The 19,095-nt window shown below is 52.8% G+C and overlaps 1 protein-coding gene across 1 annotated transcript in view; it reads left to right on the top strand.

Annotated features, from left to right (window-relative positions):
• Positions 1–19,095, top strand: part of SLIT1 (slit guidance ligand 1) — a 165,997-nt gene that overhangs the window by 93,644 nt on the left and 53,258 nt on the right. Inside the window, exons 5-7 of the mRNA XM_060125355.1 lie at positions 16,553–16,624; positions 18,071–18,142; positions 18,765–18,836. Of these exons, the coding sequence (XP_059981338.1) occupies positions 16,553–16,624; positions 18,071–18,142; positions 18,765–18,836 (216 nt within the window). The remainder of the gene's footprint in view (positions 1–16,552; positions 16,625–18,070; positions 18,143–18,764; positions 18,837–19,095) is intronic.

Here is a 19,095-nt window from a genome sequence, read left to right as displayed (position 1 = left end):
AAGGACGTAGCACTGTAAGGGGGGTCCTAGGTGGGGGAGGACAAGGTGAGGGGCCTGAGGGGTGGCCACATGTGTAGAAAGGATTCTCCATCTTGGCCGCACCTAAGAATCTCCTAGGGAGCTTTGTAAAATCCCAATGCCCAGGCTCTGCCCCCAACTAATGAAATCAGAATCTCTGGGGTGGAGCCCAGGCATCAGTATTTTGTAAACCTCCCCAGGTGGTTCTGGTGTGCAGCCAAGTTTGAGAACCACTACTCTATCCAGTGCTTTGCAACTTGAACGTGCAAACAAATCACCTTATTAACTGTAGGATCTTTTTCCGCAGGTAGGGGTTGGGGCCTGAGGTTCTGTATTTCTATCAATGCCCATCCTGCACCTCTTCTGATCACACTTTGAAAAGCAAGGCTCTAGTTTCCCCTGTTCTTTCTCCAAACTGGCTTTGTTCTCAATGAAAGATGAAAAGTGGGAAATATTGGCCAGGTTGACTAACACGCACCCCGCCACCCCAGTGCAGAGCTCTGGTAATCCTGAGCTGGAGCACAAGGTTAGACCCGAGGCCTTGGGCTCCCCAAGCTGGAATCAGACCTGGAATGTCACCCCCTTCCAGCTGGACCCTTGGTGCAGGAGGTGAAAGCAGTAAGCAGTGAACTCAGGCAGGCGTGCGGGGAGCGAGGGGGGTGCCTCTGTGCACCTACTCTGTCGTGGTGTGGCTGTAGATGTGGCCCAGATGATAGCCTGTCCCCTTGCATTAGTGAGCGAGCTTTCCTCCAGCAGGCAGGCAAAGGGCAGATGTATCCTTCTCGACATCTGTGCTGTCATTATTATTATCAGGATGTGAGAGACTCGCAGACATGAAATGTGACAGACATGAAATGTGACAGTTGCAATGATGGAAACAGCGGAGGGTGTTATGAGACACGGAGGAGTGAGTAGATGGTGGAGGACAGAACAGAGAGGTGGACCAGAAGCAGGGCGGGGCTGGAGAGGCTGTTTAGCTTTTCTCCCTGGGGGCTGTGGCCCTTCCTGCCGGAAACTATCACAGAGTCAGTGTGGATCCAGTTCAGAGCCTTTGCCCTTTGCTGGACAACAGGCCCCTCAAAGGAACAACAGCCATGTGTGGGATCACAGCAGGGGGCCTTATGCCCTTATCCTGTTAGTCCTGGAGGGGACCTGTTTTTAATGTCAAAACACCATAGACCTCCTCCCAAATGCTAATCTGACATTTTGAATAGCCAAAATCCTCATCAGATTATTTACTGAATGCCACCTCTTTGCTAGACATGCAGTAAACAGACATGGCCCTTGCCTCATGGAATGCATAATTTAATTGAGGAGATAAACATTAACTAAATCATACCATGAATAATCAATTGATTAAAACTATGGTAAGTGCTAAGAAGAAAAAAGCATGGGTACAGTTATGAGGTACCCATATGAGGTTCCCATGATGACTGAGAAAACACATCATGTCTTTGAAGAGGACCTTATGAATCCAGTAGTGCTTTTTTTTTTTTTCCAGTAGTGCTTTTAATTGAATCTATATCTTATTTATCACAACCCATGTGAGAAGAATAAGAAGAGCAATAACAATAGCTCCCATTTATTGGTTTTAAGCTGCGAACCCACCTACCAAATCCTCATGGAACTTCTCTGAGATAAGGACTCTCACTGTCCCCATTTTGACACGGAAAATAAGGCTCAGAGAGGTGGAGCCCAAGGTCCTACGTAACTCTCATTCAGTCTGCAGGTGTTGCTAGGGCTGCGTGAGGATGCCCAGATTTTGCAACAACTGCATGGTCCTTGAGACTCTGTAGCCCCACAGGTGGGGACTCCTGGTCTGGCTGTGAAGGAGATGAGGCAGGACAGCAGGGTACCTGACTGCACCAACCATTCCCTGGGGGAGGGCAGGGCTGCTGGACCTGGCCTCCTAGAAGTTGGAGGTGTTTGCATCCCTCCTAGAGAATCGGGAATTGGGCAAACTGGGATGCTGAGATGAAATTTCCTGAGTCCGAACATCAGTTTTTGGTGTTCACATTGGTGGTCAGAGCCCCCCCGCCCCAGCCCTCTGTCTGTCTCTCCCGGAAGCTGGTCACCACCACCACACCAGGAGGTCTGGGTGCCCTCTGTGTTCCAGATTGTGCAGGGTTAGCCTCATTGCTACACCTAGATGCGCCTCCAGGGAAGCCCGACTTACTTTCTTTAACTACTTTGTGTGAGACTGGGGACAGGAGCCCTGGTGATCATTTATTTTGCTGGGGGCTCTTGGGTGGTGGCCCAGAGGGTGCGCCAGAGACTCTGTGAGAAGCCAGTGGCTGGTGGCCTTGGATCCTCCCCTTCAGGTGGCAGGTGCTCCCCTGCACCAGAACCCCTGCATTCTCAGAGGCCCAGGGGATGCTGCCTGTCTGTACTGACTTTTGATTGAAGCCCCTCGCCACAGGATTCCAAAGCTTGCCTCTGTCTTTCAAACCTACGGGGGTTTGAAAGAAGTGACAGTTTCTGAGATACTTGTAGGAATCCAGGTGCAAGGAGAAGTCCATGGGCAGTGCACACCCCAGCAGGGGCTGGCATTCTGCTCTCCCCATGGCCTGGCTGCTCAGGGAAAACATGCTAACCTCCCACCATTTTTGATGAGATGCATCTGAAATTTATTACACTATTATCTAAGTTCTAAAACAGAGGGTCCTGCACATAGTTTAACCTTTTCTTGATGACTCGCTGTTGACATTGCCAATGTTCGTTATCATACTCTGCTTTCTAGACTTTCACCTCCTCCCTCCCAGTTCATCTATCAGATGTCACTGCTGACATGTGTACGCTTCTAGACGCCTCCCCACCCACCTGTCCATCGCTTTGATGGTTCTAATGTGCTTAGCCAATGTAGCATAGTGGGTTAGCTTGTGGGCTCTGCAGTCAGACAGCCTGGGAAAGTTACGACACCTCAGTTATGCTACCTGGAAAACAGGTATGGTGAGAGGTTTTTTTTTTAATAGACTTTATTTTTTAGAGCAGTTTTAGGTTCAGGGCAAAATTGAGTGGAAAGCATGGACTGTTCCAATATACTCTCTACCCACCCCCGCCCCATGCCCTAACCTCTCCCACTGTCAACATCCACACCAGAGAGGTGGGAGTAATTTATTTCAGAAAGCTGTTTTAAGGATTAAATGAGATAATGCATCTAAAACATATAAAATACCTAGCACAGTGCCAGGCTCATAATAAATCCTTAATATATGTAGCTATCATCATCAATAATAGTAACTGTGTGTTATACAAGCATCAGTGATGATCATTAAGGTCCTAAGGATTGAAATGAGCGGCTTTTGTGCAAGGATCTGACGTGGCCAGGTGATTTCTGAGCACTTCTCTGTGCTTTGCTCTATGTCTGGAGAAATGGGGCGGTATCGAGCTTCACCTCTGTCTACAAGTAGCTTAGTGACGTGGATTGTGCTCAGCACATGCCCCTCCTGAGTCTACGAATGGGTCCCTTGATGCTCATGTGGGGCTCTCCTGACCCTCTGTGTATATACTGTGAGCCAGACTCTCTGTGGGCTTATAAAAAAAAAAAAGCTGGTGATACAAGGTTTGGCGTGTGGGCCACCTGGGTAAGGTGGAAGGTGGCTAGAACCCAAGGTCTTTGGATTCTGGTCTTTAGCCTTGACCAGAAGAAGAGCTGCTGAGAGGCTTCAGCACCACGGACAGCTCCGCGCCCAGCCCTCTGCCCGGCTTTTCTGGGCTTTCTTGCTGCTGTTGCCACCTGCAGAACACACTCAGCCAACTAGACACCTTCCTTACCTTGTAACATGACAAGGCTCTGTCTTTCTGCCTGTCTGGGAGGTACTTAAGGGTCTTATACCCTTTAGGCATCCCTGTGAGTGTATATGGAGGGGACGTGAGGGGCTGCAAATATTCTGGGGAGGCTGACCTCGTGCCATTCCAGTCCCCCAAGCTCCCCTTTTCTTCTGAGAAACTCCTAAGGCCAAGACTCAGACAGGGCCTGGACTGCTCTGAAGGGGATGGGGGGACAGTGGGCGAGGTCTTTGGTAAAAGAAATGGACCCCATTTTCCCCTTACGGGCCAGGGAGGAGAGGATTGGGAATGCCTCAGGGGCTCAGTGATCCTCTGTTGGCCTCCTTGGTGGACCACTCCTGCCATGGGCTTCAGTCAGACGTCTGTTCTGGCGTTAGGTGCCATGCCGCATCGGCCAGGGCCCCCAAGTTCTCCCTGGGGAAACTCAAACTAACAACTTGGTCACTTGTCCTGAGTGGAGCCCCCTCCCCGCGCACAGCTTGGATTCTACTTGCCCAGTCCTGTTGCCCCTGTGCCTGGGTCTTTCTCTTCCCAAACCACATTGAATCCTGCCCATACCACTCCCAGGTCCTTATGAGGGACAACCCAGAGTCTGCCCTCAGAGCTAGATAAACTTAACTGAGAAAAATGATACGAATGAAGGATGGTCTGCGTGCATGCATCCCTCAAAATATTCTAAAATCCACCTTGGCTCAAGGCAGGCCAGTGGAGAGCAGCGCATGGGGTGAGGTTGACTTGTCTGCAGAACGACTTCTCCTGAGCTCTGATCCCAGGCCATTAGCCTGGACTGGCAGTGTATAAGTAATTGCCCTGTGAAACACACTGCTGTGTCAGAAGCAGACCAATTTACCAAATGTCATTTTGCTAAAAGCCAATTTGCCAAAAGTCAATTCACTGAATGGCCGGTTTGTCAAATGACCAATTCATCAAATTGACTTACTTTCTTTTTTTTTTTTTTTTGCGGTACGCGGGCCTCTCACTGTTGTGGCCTCTCCCGTTGCGGAGCACAGGCTCTACACGCACAGGCCCAGCGGCCACGGCTCATGGGCCCAGCTGCTCCGCGGCACGTGGGATCCTCCCAGACTGGGGCACGAACCCGTGTCCCCTGCATCGGCAGGCAGACTCTCAACCGCTGCGCCACCAGGGAAACCTGACTTACTTTCTGTAACTACTTTGTGTGAGTCAACTGGTTTGCGTTTCGCCTTTATGATAGTATTTTCAGGACTGGTCCATTTGTCTCTGGCCCCGCTCCTGGTGTTTGAACCATGATGAGCCCAGCCCCAGTCTCTCCCTGTGACCACAAGGAGCTGGGGCAGGGAAACCCAACAGCCCCTAAAAGGCCTTTATGAAGACAAATGGGAAAAAACCCAACTAAAACCAAACTGGTAAAGGAAAGAAAAGAAATTTAGCAAATGGGCCCTTTGGAGAACTGGCTGGTCTGTGACTTGGCTTCTGGGGAAGTGACTCAGAAACAGGAAACCTAATATCCTTGAGCCTCCTTTGGGGATGCTGGTAAATGTCCTGCTTTCCTGTTCTGCTGCTGCCTCTTTATGGGACCCGTACGAAGCCTCCATGCTTGGTTTTATTTATTTTAAAAGTTTATTTATTTATTTATTGGCTACGTTGGGTCTTCGTTGCTGCATGCGGGCTTTCTCTAGTTGCGGCAAGCAGGGGCTACTCCTTGTTACGGTGCGCGGGCTTCTCATTGCGGTGGCTTCTCTTGTTGCGGAGCGTGGGCTCTAGGCACGCGGGCTTCAGTAGTTGTGGCGCATGGGCTTAGCTGCTCCACGGCATGTGGGATCCTCCTGGACCAGGGCTCGAACCCGTGTCCCTGCATTGGCAGGTGGATTCTTAGCCACTGCGCCACCAGGGAAGTCCCCCGTGCTTGGTTTTAGAACCAGGAAAGGCCATGTCTCTCCCCCAAGCTTGTTTTCATCTGTGGACTTGGTGAGTTGTATGCACAGCAGTCTCCACGTCCTCCTAGGCTGGGAGAAGCCCAGGCCCACATGTAGCAGATGCAGAGGCTTTTGTAGGGTGTACTTCTCCCTCTTGTTTGATATGTCTACTCATTTTTGTCTTCTTTTTTTTTTTAACTCTTCCTCTGGTTCCTGTTATCTTACTCCATTTTATAATGTATCCCTAAAACTGCCTTAATTCCTTCCTGAAACCAGGCAAAGAAGGAATCCAGACCAGCTCTGAAGGCTGTTCTGTTGGCCTAGGCCCCAGGCCTGCCCTGCGGGGCCCCAAGGTCCTCGCTCCTCCAACATCAGCATCTCAGCCCATCCCACTGGACCCTGAGGTCTCATCCTGGAGCAGGGCACTGTACCTGCTCTTCAGGGAGATGTGTAAGCAGACGTGAACTGCTGCAACGGAGACAGATGCCGTCCTACCCTGGGATACAGCATCTCACCCGGCACAGTCAAAATGCTCACGTGCCCACAGGGCTTGCTTTCCCGCCTCCTTGTCTCTTTAATGTTGATTCCCAGTCCTTCATCACTTTGGGGTGGGCACTGTTTCTGCCGCCCTCTGTGCGGTGTCCTCTCAGCCTGGGGATTTCCCCACTGCTTAGAATTGTGAGCCCCAATTCTTTGGGTGTTGGTCACCTCAAAGATTTTTTCCACCTTTGTCTCCTCTGGGGAGGATCAGGGAGGCAGGACATTAGCATTTGTTGAATGCCTTCAAAGCACCACGCGCTGGAATCAGTGCTTTATATGTCGTTTTTAAAAACTTTTCATTGAAGTATAACATATATTCAGGAAAGTGCAAATTTCTGTACATGTGTTATGTATTTTCGTATATATAACTCGCTGAATTTTCACAAAGTGATCACACCCATATAACCAGCAAGAGATCAAGAATGAAAACATCACGAGCACCCAGAAGCCTCTTGTTCCTCCTTCCAGTCATTAATCCCCTCACACCAGTAACCACGGTCCTGATTCCTAACAGCATAGATGCCTTTTGCCTATCTTTGTGCTTTATTTAAGTGGCACATGTGGTATCTAATCCTCACTATATAACCCAGCAAGAGGGAGCTGTGGTGAACTCTCCTTTACACGTGAGCAACCAGATTCAGAGAGGTTGAGTAACTTCCCAAGGTCACACAGGCAGTAAATGGTGGAGCTTGGAATCAAAGCCAGGGTTGTTTGGCTCCAAAGCTCATGTTCTTTCCTCTGTATCTTGATTCTTTCTCCTGCTGAACCCCCCTGCCCCTTCCCCACTGTGTGCCTGGGCTGGGAATCTCTGAAGTTATTGGTCCTAACGACTCAAATGTGTCTGGGACAAGAGCCTTGTCTCCCCCAGTGCATCCCTGCTCAGGACTCAGCAGAATGCCTGGAGCTTCTTGGGGGCTCAGTGCATGGTGGTTGATTACAGGGAAGGCCTTACCCGGCACTCACATTAAGAGGGGCTTGCATTCCCCCGCCTCCTTCATTTGCCCAATTGCCGTTATCATGTTCTTGCCATGGTGGCTGGGACCTGTGCCTTCTGGTCTGTTTCCTGTTTGTCCTTGAGCCACTCACTCCTGAATGGGACTCCAGCCTCTGAGCAGCTTTCCTTGGCAGGGCTCTGTGGTTGCTTTGTGGGGTACGTGCATCTCCTCTGATATCTCTATTGTGGGAATTGATTGCAGTGATCGGTAGCTGCATGACAAGCAGCCCAATTCACGGAAATGTTACCCAGGCTGGTTTTATGGCGCCGCGATCCAGGGCTGCTTAATGTCTCTTCCTAATGAGGTTTCTGCAACATTAACTCCGTGGGTCTAGAGGGAGGGGGGGCTGGCCACAGGAGGGTGTGTGGCTTCGGGGTGGTGTGGTGGACAGGAGAGGAAGGCCATCTCTCCTGCTGACGGTGCCTGGCGTGCACTGGTAGCTTGGAGCAGCCCATTTTTCCTGCAAAGCTCCAACCCCACCATCTATGGTGTGAGCCTCCAAAATTACCTACGGGAATTTGGACGTCAGGAGTTCCTTGGGAAAATATTGTGTGTTTAACACTTTTTAAAATCTCAAGGCCTCACAGAGCATGCGTGAGCTTTAATTCCATGAATATCGTAACCACCTTAGGAGGAGAGGGGTGGAGAAGGAGGGGGGTCAGACCTGGACCACTCAGCAATTAGTAGGGGTGGTTTAAAGCCTTGGCGGCAACATGATTGCCACCTACTGTGTGCCAGACAGTCTTTGGGATACATTCACATACCTTTGTCTGTTTGCCCCTCATAAGCTTGTTACAGATGAGGAAACTGAGGTGCAAAGAGGCAGCCAGTTGATTCTGAGCTTGCTTTTGAACCCAGGTGGCCTGACTCCCCTCCCAGACCAGCTACTGCCTGGCCAGCGCCTCACCCTCCCCTCACTGAGGCTCCTTTGGGGGACACAGGCTTATCTGATGGCCCCCGCCATTTATCCTAGCTGGCCTGACTCTGGTCCTCGGGAGGAGAGGAGAGGGGATCGGGGAGTCCAAGGATTAGCAAGGGGAACTGGCTACTTAGTGCAGCCTTAGGAGAAGACAGAGGCAGCTCCCAGGTGGGGTGCGGGTGTCTTTCCTTTGTTTTGACAACAGCAGGGGAGCGGGGCCCAAGATCAAAGGAAACTAGGCTGTGGATGGTGGGACCAGTTCCCCCTTCACCCCACCACCAGCCTGTCCTTTGATACTACTCCCTGGTCTCTTCTGCACTCTCTCCCTTCCCCCGACCCAAACTTGACTTCTGGAGTTGATGAAACAAACTCATCCACACTGAGAGTCAGCCCCTGATAAGCTTTCAGTTTGCTCTCCTGGGAGCACCTGAGATTTATGAATGACAAAGTCCCAGTCGTTACCTTGAGGTTGGAGCCCAGGCAGAAAGGGTTCAGGTCCTTATCACCAAATGTCTCTCAGGAACCCGCCTTGAAGGTCACTTGGAGACAGGTGCACGCACATGCCACGTATCCACGGAGGGTAGATCTGGGGCCCCTGAATATTGTCCGTGGGCTGGGGAGCCTGGGCGGGGAGGGGTAATTGCAGAACTAATTTCCCTCCTGGGTAGAAAGGGTAGGATTTGAGGGGAGGCTCGAAGGATAAGCAGAGACAAAGGAGGGATGGTCCTGCCAGATCCCAGGAGCACCTTAGATGCGGGTGTGCACCTGGCATCCCAGCCCTGGGGTGCATCCTGCAGCAGGGACCTGGGGTACAGAGCAGCCCTCTGGGGCTCTGTCTTCCAGCCCCTGGCTGGGGCCCTGAGCTGGAGCAGTGGTTCCTGTTGGCATGGAGGAGCTGAGTGCCTCTCAGGCAGCGTCCCCCTGCCCCAACCCCAGCAGGAATGTAGGGAGGGCGGTGGTACTAATGTCGTGGCTGTCACTGCCCTGCCTCTGGTGAGCACCTCCTCTGTTCCCCATGAAGGTGGGCAGTGGCATGCTACAGGTGACAGGTCAGAGGCTGCTCTTCCCTCTCTCCACTCAGTGGGGGTGTCTGTGTCCAAGTCTCTTCCCATCCCGCCCCCTAAGGAGTGGGAGTTGTCTCCCCTGCCCCTGGCTTTGAAAAGCTGGCGGGTACAGGGGCAACAACCCCTTTGCTTTAGCCCTAGCTGAGGACAGGAAGAGTTTTAAGCTTCCCTCTGTCAGATGCAGCACTGTTCTTTTTAAAAAAAAATTTTATTTATTTGTTTTACTGCGCGCGGGCTTTTCTCTAGTTGCGGCAAGCGGGGGCTAATCTTCGTTGCGGTGCGTGGGCTTTTCTTTGCGGTGGCTTCTCTTGTTGCGGAGCATGGGCTCTAGGCGCGCAGGCTTCAGTAGTTGTGGCACACGGGCTCAGTAGTTGTGGCTCGCGGGCTCTAGAGCGCAGGCTCAGTAGTTGTGGCGCACGGGCTTAGTTGCTCCGTGGCATGTGGGATCTTCCTGGACCAGGGCTCGAACCTGTGTCCCCTGCATTGACAGGCGGTTTCTTAACCACTGCGCCACCAGGGAAGTCCCAGCACTTTTCAGACTTTAATATGCATATGAATCACCTGGGGGGATCTTACTAAAATGCAGATTCTGATTCAGTAGGCGGGGCTAGAAAGTTCATATTTCTAAAACTCCCAGGTGGCTCCGCTGCTGCTGGTTCAGGTGCCAGAGATGTGGGTGCTGAGTCACCAGCTGAGGGTCCTTGGGCGGCACTTAGCAGCCGCAGCAGCATGAGGGAGGCTGCCCGGAGCTGGGCTCACCCGTGTGTGATTTAATCCTCCCGACCTCACTGGGAGGTAGTGCTGTTGGAAGGGGAGACCCAGGGGCTAGGAACTAACTGCTGGTCTTGCCCGAGATCACACAGTGGACTGGTGGCAGAGCCAGCCTCCAGCCTCATCCCCCTGATTCCAAGACCTGGAGTTTTTCTTTTTTTTTACATCTTTATTAGAGTATAATTGCTTTACAATGGTATATTAGTTTCTGATTTGTAACAAAGTGAATCAGCTATACACATACATATGTTCCCATATCTCTTCCCTCTTGCGTCTCCCTCCCTCCTACCCTCCCTATCCCACCCCTCCAGGCGGTCACAAAGCACCGAGCTGATCTCCCTGTGCTATGCGGCTGCTTCCCACTAGCTATCTACCTTATGTTTGGTAGTGTATATATGTCCATGCCTCTCTCTCGCTTTGTCACAGCTTCCCCTTCCCCCTCCCCATATCCTCAAGTCCATTCTCTAGTAGGTCTGCGTCTTTATTCCTGTCTTACCCCTAGGTTCTTCATGACATTTTTTTTTTCTTAAATTCCATATATATGTGTTAGCATACAGTATTTGTTTTTCTCTTTCTGACTTACTTCACTCTGTATGACAGACTCTAGCAAGACCTGGATTTTTCAACCCTGACCCTCCCTGGCCCCCCAGCCCTGAGGCCCATGAAGACGATTAGCAGTGGCAGCTGACTCTGCCAGTCCCGGCCAAGAGCACCGCACACAGCCTCAGTTAGGCCCCATGACCCCACAGTCATTCCCACTTTACTGAGGAGGAGACTGAGGCTCAAGGCGTTAGGAAACTGCCAGGAGGTCCCTCGGTGGGGAGGTACATGGCCGGCTTCAAGGCCCAAGGCCCAAGTCCTTAATCCGCTAAGGGAGCCCTGGGGGAGGTGGCCTGGAACAGCCGGGCTGCCCTGGTTTCCTCCATCCCCATACTGGGCGAGCACAGGGTAACCAGCGGGCGAGGGAACAGGCCAGGTTGCCCAGAGCCTCCGTGTGGCTTGAAAGGCAGACAGAGCAGGCCCCCAGCTCTGCAGTAGGGCCGGCAGGGAGGTGGCTCTGGCTATTGCCCAGCTCTCTGGCTGGAAACGCCTCCTGTGCTGATCCCCTCAGGCCGGTCTGCCAGCAGGACCCAATCTGGTTAGAGCGTGAAGGGGGATTAGCAGAGAGAACATGGGGTCCTGACCTCGGCTTTCTAGCCCCTGCCCCTCCCGGCCCTGGCAGAGGCTGGAGGGATTGGCAGTGTGCAGGAGGAGGGGCGGTGCCCAAGCCAGGCTGTGGGCTTGCTACCCCCTTCTCTTCAGGGAAGGGGGACCCAGCTGGGGTCATTGGGGATGTCCCAGACCCCGGGGGTGGAGGTACTGGCAGCAGCTTGTGTCTCAGGGCCCTTGATCTTGGGTGGTGGGATTCAGGCAGGGGGATCTTTGCCTGCAGCACCCTTACCTCGAGTCCCCCGGGTGGACCCCAGGGGCTCCAGCTCCCTGTCCTCCTGTGGGTCCTGGGAGAGTCACTTACCTTCCTCAGAGGCTCCCCCACCTCTCTGCTCATGCTGCTGGACCACCTCAGAGCCATGGAGGGTGATTATTGAAGTTCCATAAAGATGGGTGAAGGGAAGGGCAGGGTTGATTATAACACCGTTGGCAACAAGCGCTTCTTCCCCCAGCCCCCTGTAGAGCCCTCACTCGTTGGGTGAGTGTTAGACAGAGCAAGTACAACCATACCCAGTGCACGGGGAAGAGGTCTGTTCTCACAAAGTTCATACAGAACCAGCCATCCTGCCCCAAGCCCCTGCTTTTCCCTCTCAGTCACATGGCCTGTCCTAACTCTTTGCTTTAATCCGGAAAATGCAGAGGGATTGGAGCAAGAGAATCATGGAAGGATCCACTTCAGTTCAGTTCAGCTAAAAATTACTGAGCCTCTGCAACGCACCAGGTGTCCAGGGACTGTCTGGAGGCAGAGAGGGGTGTTAACCAAAAATCAGTATTTTATTATATCCAGTGCACAAATATTTCATTATAAACCTGGATTAGTGCTGATAAGAGAAGGCGTCGGGGCCCTGGGAGCCTGCAGCAGAGGGAGCTGTCAGAGGAGGTGTCTGTAGACTGAGATGTGAAGGATGAGTAGAAGTTACCATTCCTCCACAAGAGTGGAGGAAGCATAGTCTTGGCAGAGGGAACAGAAGTGCAGAGGTCCTGTGGCAGGAGGGATTCGAGGCAATGAAGGAACGGCAGCACATGTGGAGTCATGGGCAGGGGTGAGAGCACCCAGTGCCTACCACATCAGAGTCTGCAAGGTAGGTACCACTTCTCACCCCCATTTTGCAGATGAGAAAACTGAGGCCAGAGAGGTTAGTGACTCACCCAAGACCACATGATTTAAGTGGCTGAGATAGGGCTCGTTGAACCCAAATCTCCAGGGTGACACTCAGCTGTGGGCATTCTCCTCTATGCCCTGGCCTCTCAGTGTGTGCTTCCTGGACCAGCAGCCTCTGTATCCCCTGGGAGCTTGTCAGAAATCTAGGACCTTATCCTTTCCCGTAGAATCTGTCCCCAGCCAGTCCCTTGTCTGGTTGCTGCATCCTTGCTCTTGAATCTGCTTCTCGCTGTCCTGCCTGAGGTGTCCTTCTGAACTGCTGTCCGCCCTGTGGCTCTGTGCCCTGTGCTTCCCCCTGGCCAGGATCGGGCCACCAGCTGCTCCGGGTTTTGGTTTGTCCTTCCAGCTCCACAGCCCACCCTCTCCCAGGATGGCCTCTCTCAGTGTATCTCATTCTGCCCCGACATACCCCAGGCCACGCACCTCACTTCAGGGTCTCTGACAAGGTCACCGAGGGAGAAGAATAGGGCAACGTTGATCAAGTTTCAGGGAGAAAAAGGAGGCTCAGGGCCTGGGAAAATATGATGAGAAAAGTTGTAGGTGGTACATTTGAAGTTTGCATGCCAACCTGGTGAAAATGGATATAAGAAACTTTATTTCAAAGAGGTTTGGGAAAGACAAAACGGTTGTTCACCAGGTAGGGGATCAACGGGGCAAAAAAAAGAATAGCTTTGTTTGGGTTTGCCAAATGGCTGAGCAAGCATCCAAGTCTGGGGAAGGCTTCTGGCGCCCCCTAGTGAGATAACTGGAGACAACAGTCAGAACCTTAGCGAAGGGATAGGCGGACTGTGCTTAATTAAGGCTGGTCAAAAGCCCACATTTCTCTTTTTTCTTTCTTTTTTTTTTTTCCTTAAGAGTTTTATTTATTTATTTATTTTAAGAGTTTTTAAAATGTGGGCCATTTTTAAAGCCTTTATTGAATTTGTTACAATACTGCTTCTGTTTTATGTTTTGGCCCCGAGTCATGTGGGATCTTAGCCCCCCCGACCAGGGATCGAACCTGCACCCGCTGCATTTGAAGGCAAAGTCTTAACCATTGGACCACCAAAGAAGTCCCCAGCATTTCTTAAATATTGCCAAATGGAGGTACTAGAACAGAAGCATAAATATTTACATGAACTCTCTTAATCTTCTTCAAAGTCCTGCGTGGTAGATATTTTAATCCCCATATTACAAATATGGAAATTGAAGCTCTCGGGCATGTAACTTCTAATGTAAATGGCAGAAGCAGGAACTGAACTTAGATCCTTCCGTTGCAGAGTTCGGGTTCTCTCCACCACCCTCTCTGCTGTCAGCACTTTGCATTTTCCTCCGCCTTTCAAGGCTCGCCTGTTTCCCTCTGGTCTAGAGGCTGGCCTCTTTAAGGTCTCAAATTCAGTTTCCTTTACTCATTTTAACAGTGTGAGCACCGGCTCACTACTGTGGCCTGGCCCTGGTGGATCCACACCCACCCCTGGACCCTCACCTCAATAATTGGCACTTGGTGTCCACTGGGGGCAGCGTCTTTTCTCTATTAGCTTTGGTGACCCAGAGCCATGTCTAAAAGGCTATCAGATCACACTCCTCTCTGGTCTAACCTGTCGCCTTCTCTGGTCTGCAAGGCTTTTTCCTGCCAACACTCTCTTCCCAGCACCTCCTGCTCTCAGCTACTCCTGGATCATGCCAGGCTCGATGCGTCCTGCCTTTGACAGACCGTTCCTGCCCCTCCCTTCCCCACTTAGCTCCCGGTGTGTATCCTTAGAGAATTGCTCTGCCTGAATCATACTTTGATGTGATGTTATTATAAGAAACAGACACTTGAAACCCATTTATTATAAGGATCTAGTGTTATTGATTAGGACACACAGTCATTTTTTATAAAGACCCCTGGAGAAATTCTTGTCTCATCTTAGTGCCCAAAACACCTCTACTCCCGAGAAACTGGTTCTTTTGAATTTATACATATATCGGGGATGCAGTTAACTGACCGGTTTTCCCTTTTCACATCAGCTCTCAGAAAGCTTAGAACCTACCCCCTGCCCCGACCAGGCAGCTGTGTGGATCACGTGGTGCTGCATGCTTGCTGTCCGATATTGATTTGTCTTTTCTTTGCCCTGCTTTTTACTCCTGATCTCTTGCTGTTTTATAAATCCCTGTAAGTCACCTTAAAGCCTTTCTGGAACAAGGTTGGCCTAAATCAATAGACTAGTCGATACAAGGGAGAAACCTTCTTGCAGGATTGTAGTGAGGATTAAACGGAATAATGGTTGCGAGCTGTCAGCCCAGAGTTTCCCCCCAAGCTTGGCTGAAGGGTGAACTGCTAGCTAGGGCTGAGATGAGGGTGCTACCAGAGGTCCCCACTCCTGGGCACCCTCCATCTTTCTGAAACCTGGGAGGCCGGGGGGAGAGGGGAGAGAAGCTGCTGTCACATTAAGGGACAGGCACAGGCCTGTTATAGTGAAGCCAGACTCAGCGGGAATGTAGTTTTGGAGGAGAGAGAGGAGAGGCAGGCTTGAGACGCCTTCCTTCAAGGAGAGACCGAGCAGGGAACAGGGGGTGTGATGGTGACAGAGCCCTTTTGGACAACAGGTGCTTGGGGCCGGTTAGGCAGCTGGGGGACAGGAGGGGTCGGGGTTTGGAGGGGAGGGAGCTCGCAGAGGTTAGCTCACACTCTGTGCAGGGGGCAGGGTTTTGGGCGGTTTGTGGGGCAGGCCTTGCAAGGCTTGTATTCCCCCACTTTGCACACAAGGAAACTGGGGCTCAGGAGGGGAAGGCTGAGCCGCAGATGCACAGGAGGTGGGGAACCGGGATTCGAAACTGCCTTTCTGAGGTCAGGGCCCCACGCGCTCTGCTGCGATGCTTCTGTTTTGTTGTCTCGGCAGAAAAACCCAGGCAGAGGGGAGCGGTTCCCGCAGCTCAGGGGACAGTGCACTGAGTGGCCCCGTGGGCTGTGTTCTCAGGTTTGAGGTGAACCCTGAGGCCCGTGGGGTGAGTGGTTGAAGGGATGGAGACGGTCAAAGCCCCACGGGCCTGGCCCAGGAGGAGGGTCCGGGGTCTGCAGAACTGCCCGTCCCACGTGGGGACAGGCAGCCCTGACTGTCTGAGGTCGCAGTTCCTCCCAGGGCTGCTGTGCGAGGGGAGGCTCTGCAACCCGACTGCCTGTTTCAGACTCTGGAGCCGCCACCCGCCAACCCGCCAGTGCTCCCTCAAAGAGCCGTGTAACTTCCCTGAGCTCCCTCTGGTCCTTGCGAAAGGGGGATGGCAGTAGTATCTGCCCCACGGTCAGTGCGAGGCTCAGGCGCACTCACGCTTGTGACATGCCTGGCGGTGCAGGCGTTGGGGGGCGGTTGTTATCAGCACGGTGGGAAGCAAAGGGGCGTTCCGCAATGAGGATTGAGAGAGGGAGGAGAGGCAGGTGGACAGGTGCCTGAGGCCCAATCCTGCTGGGGAGCGGAAGCTGAGTTGCTGAGTCCCTGCAACGCCTCCTCCCTCACTTCAGGACTTTAATAATGGGGAGGTGATGGAGTCCTCAGAGGTCCCTGCCCTCCAAGCCCCAGGGCAGGGATGCAGCACGGCAGTCTCTAGGCCAGCACGCCCAGTGCCCCGTGTGGATCCAGGCTTAGTGGCAGCCCTGCCCCCTGCAGTCCCTGAGACCGTGGGGTCTGCAGTCAGACCCAGCCTGGAGTTCACAACCTGGTGGGCCACCTACTGGCTGGGTTATCTGGGGTCCAGCTGTGCCTTCTTCTGAAGCCTCCATTCCTGGTCAGTAAAACAGATCAGGAACGGTAGGTAGACCCGCCATAGGTCTCAGGGCAGCTGTGGGCCCCGTCGAAAAGCTCCTTCTTTGCTTGCTCCTTTGCAGCCCTGGACGATGCCTTGGGGGCTGAGCTGACCCTGGTGGGTCTGGTGGGCAGGCTTGGGGGCTGGCAGAGCTGATCCCTGCTGCCCCATGCTGCACCCCTCAGCTGCAACCCCTCTGCCCAGAGAAGGGGAGGTGGCTGGGGCCCGAGTTCCAGTTCATTTGTTCACTCATTCATTCGTGCGACAAATGTTTACCCAGTGATCTTTGCATGCCAAGCACTGTCCCAGGTGCTGGGATACAGCTGTGTCTGGTCTGGGCACTGTCTGGCCTGCTTGACCTCCCTGACTCATCAGGGCACTCTGGAGAAATCTTTTCTGACAGTGTTCTCCCTCTGGCTTTGTCCTCGCAGGGACCTGAGTGAGAACGCCATCCAGGCCATCCCCAGAAAGGCTTTTCGTGGAGCCACAGACCTCAAAAATTTGTGAGTATGGGCCTGGGAGGGAGAGGGGCTTGGGGACTGTCGGGCCACCCCTGTCAGCATCCTTATGGGTCTCCCCAGGCCCTGTGGTCCAGGCAGCCGAGGAGCTGGTCTGGGCTCTGAGATGGCTCGTGCCAGCATGGTCTTCTGGAACAGTCTGGGGCTGGAGGAAACAGGCATCCTTTGGGGGCCAGGTGGAAGGGAGTGTCATGAACTGTGGGGTGCTTGGGTGATGTCCTTGTTCCACTGCAATGGACAGTCTCTGTGCCCTTACCCTCCAGTGGGTGGGGAGAGCTGGGTCTGAATGTTTTCTTGCAGGTCCATATTGTATAAGCTGCTGCAAGTCAGTTAACTTCACTGAGCCTCTATATATTGTTTTGCAAAATGGGGACATCATATTTATCTCACAAGCTTGCTCTGAGGTTTAAATGAGATATGGAAATAAATACACTTTGTTGAATGCTATTTTTTAAAATTTATTTATTTTATTTTATTTTTGGCTGCGTTGGGTCTTTGTTACTGCACGCGGGCTTTTCTCTAGTCGCGGTGACCAGGGGCTACTCTTCGTTGTGGTGCGCGGGCCTCTTGCTGCGGTGGCTTCTGTTGTTGCGGAACACAGGCTCTAGGCGTACAGGCTTCAGTAGTTGTGGCACATGGGCTCGGTAGTTGTGGCTTACAGGCTCTAGAGCGCAGGCTCAGTAGTTGTGGCGCACGGGCTTAGTTGACCGCAGCTAAGCATGTGGGATCTTCCCAGACCAGGGCTTGAACCCATGTACCCTGCATTGGCAGGCAGACTCTTAACCACTGTGCCACCAGGGAAGCCGAATGCTATTTAAATATAATGGTTTATTTCTATGACTCAAATTTATTCTGGTCCAGGCTTACACTCCACCCCAACCCAGGTCTGACTGCCATGGTGCTGGCAAATGCCTGGCACGCTTGTCACTCCCTGACCCTCGTGCCTGTAGTAGACATTGGTAATTGATCACCGCATTCTTTCCCAAGGAGCGCGATCACAGCTTCAGTTTATTCTGGGAGCAGCAGTCCAGGTAGCCACTGTGAGTCGGTCTCACTTGGCACTCAGGCTGAACTCTGTTTGCCAGCTGTGGCTGCCATGGCTCCTGTGACAGACTCTGATTGTACAGCCACCAGCAAGCACCCTCTAGGTGGTCTTCAAAGTGGGGGCGGTGCCTGCTCCCCAGGAAATATGCAAGGTTGGGGAGAGGAGTATAATATAACTTATTTATACTTACTGTTTTAACTAAAAATGAGAAAGAATTTAAGCTTTTATTAACATTTACTATTTGGATCAACACGTATGTACTGGACAAATGATTGGGGTCAGGTCTTTTTTTTTTTTTAAACTAATGGAGTGGTTGCTCAGAATGTCTGGACATCCCCGCAGTAGGCAACAAGCCATCCTCTCTATAACCTTCCTTTGTTCCACAGACAGCTGGACAAGAACCAGATCAGCTGCATTGAGGAAGGAGCTTTCCGGGCTCTGCGGGGGCTGGAAGTGCTGTGAGTGAAACATAGGAAGGGAAACAGAGGCAGGAGAGCTGGCTCTCACGGGCGCTGAGGCCCAAGCAGCTGGCGTTTGGGCTGGGAAGCCCCACAGGAGGCGGGAGGCCTGGGAGGTGGGTGCCAGGCCCAGGGCAGAGGCCTGCTCTCTGCTCTCCTAGACTTGTTGCCAAGGACGGAAGGGCGTGTACTCCTGGGGTCATGCCTGTGGCAGTGTGACCCAGGCTTAAATTGCTCGTGATGAAGCCCAGGGCAAGTGGCTGTGTCTCTCTGGAGTCTCTAACACTCAAGGCTGCAGTGCCTCACCTTTCTCCCTCCGTCTGTCCAAACCCCACGCTTTCTTCCAGGCCAGCCCGAGCCTGCACCCATCCTCACCTTCTGTGGCCCCCCCCCACCCCCATCCTACCAGCCTGGGGTCTGTGGTGCAGCTGCCTCTTCATCACTGTCCCAGCTCAGGGGTCTCCCTGAGGGTGGCTCTCCGGCATAGCCCCCGGGTCCAGGCCAGGGCTGGTCACCTCGAGGGCAGACTGTGAGGCACAGTGTGAGGGAGAAGCTGTGTCCGTCCTTCCCACGCGGCTTACTGCTGGGCGGACGCTCAGTGACTCTGGCTTCCCTCTTTCAGGACTCTGAACAACAACAGCATCACCACCATCCCCGTGTCCAGCTTCAACCACATGCCCAAGCTGCGGACCTTGTGAGTCAGTCTGGGGCGGCCGGGAGCACAGTGCCGAGCAGGGGAGGTGCTGGGGGGCAGAGGGGAAGGAGCTCAGCCTCCTCTGCGCCCCCGGAGGCCACCTCAGGGCGGGGGCTGAGTGGAGTTGGGGGAGGGGGAGGTGATCTACAACTGAAGGACGTCGAATGTCATTTATAGTTGATGTTTTCGTTGGACAACCAATGATTTGTTTTTGTGTTTGAAGATGAGTCAGGTGATTTGGGCAGTGGGTCTACGTGAG

Source organism: Lagenorhynchus albirostris, chromosome 16 (assembly GCF_949774975.1).
Source record: "Lagenorhynchus albirostris chromosome 16, mLagAlb1.1, whole genome shotgun sequence".
NCBI lineage: Eukaryota > Metazoa > Chordata > Mammalia > Artiodactyla > Delphinidae > Lagenorhynchus > Lagenorhynchus albirostris.
This window is presented reverse-complemented; position numbering and strand designations above follow the sequence as displayed.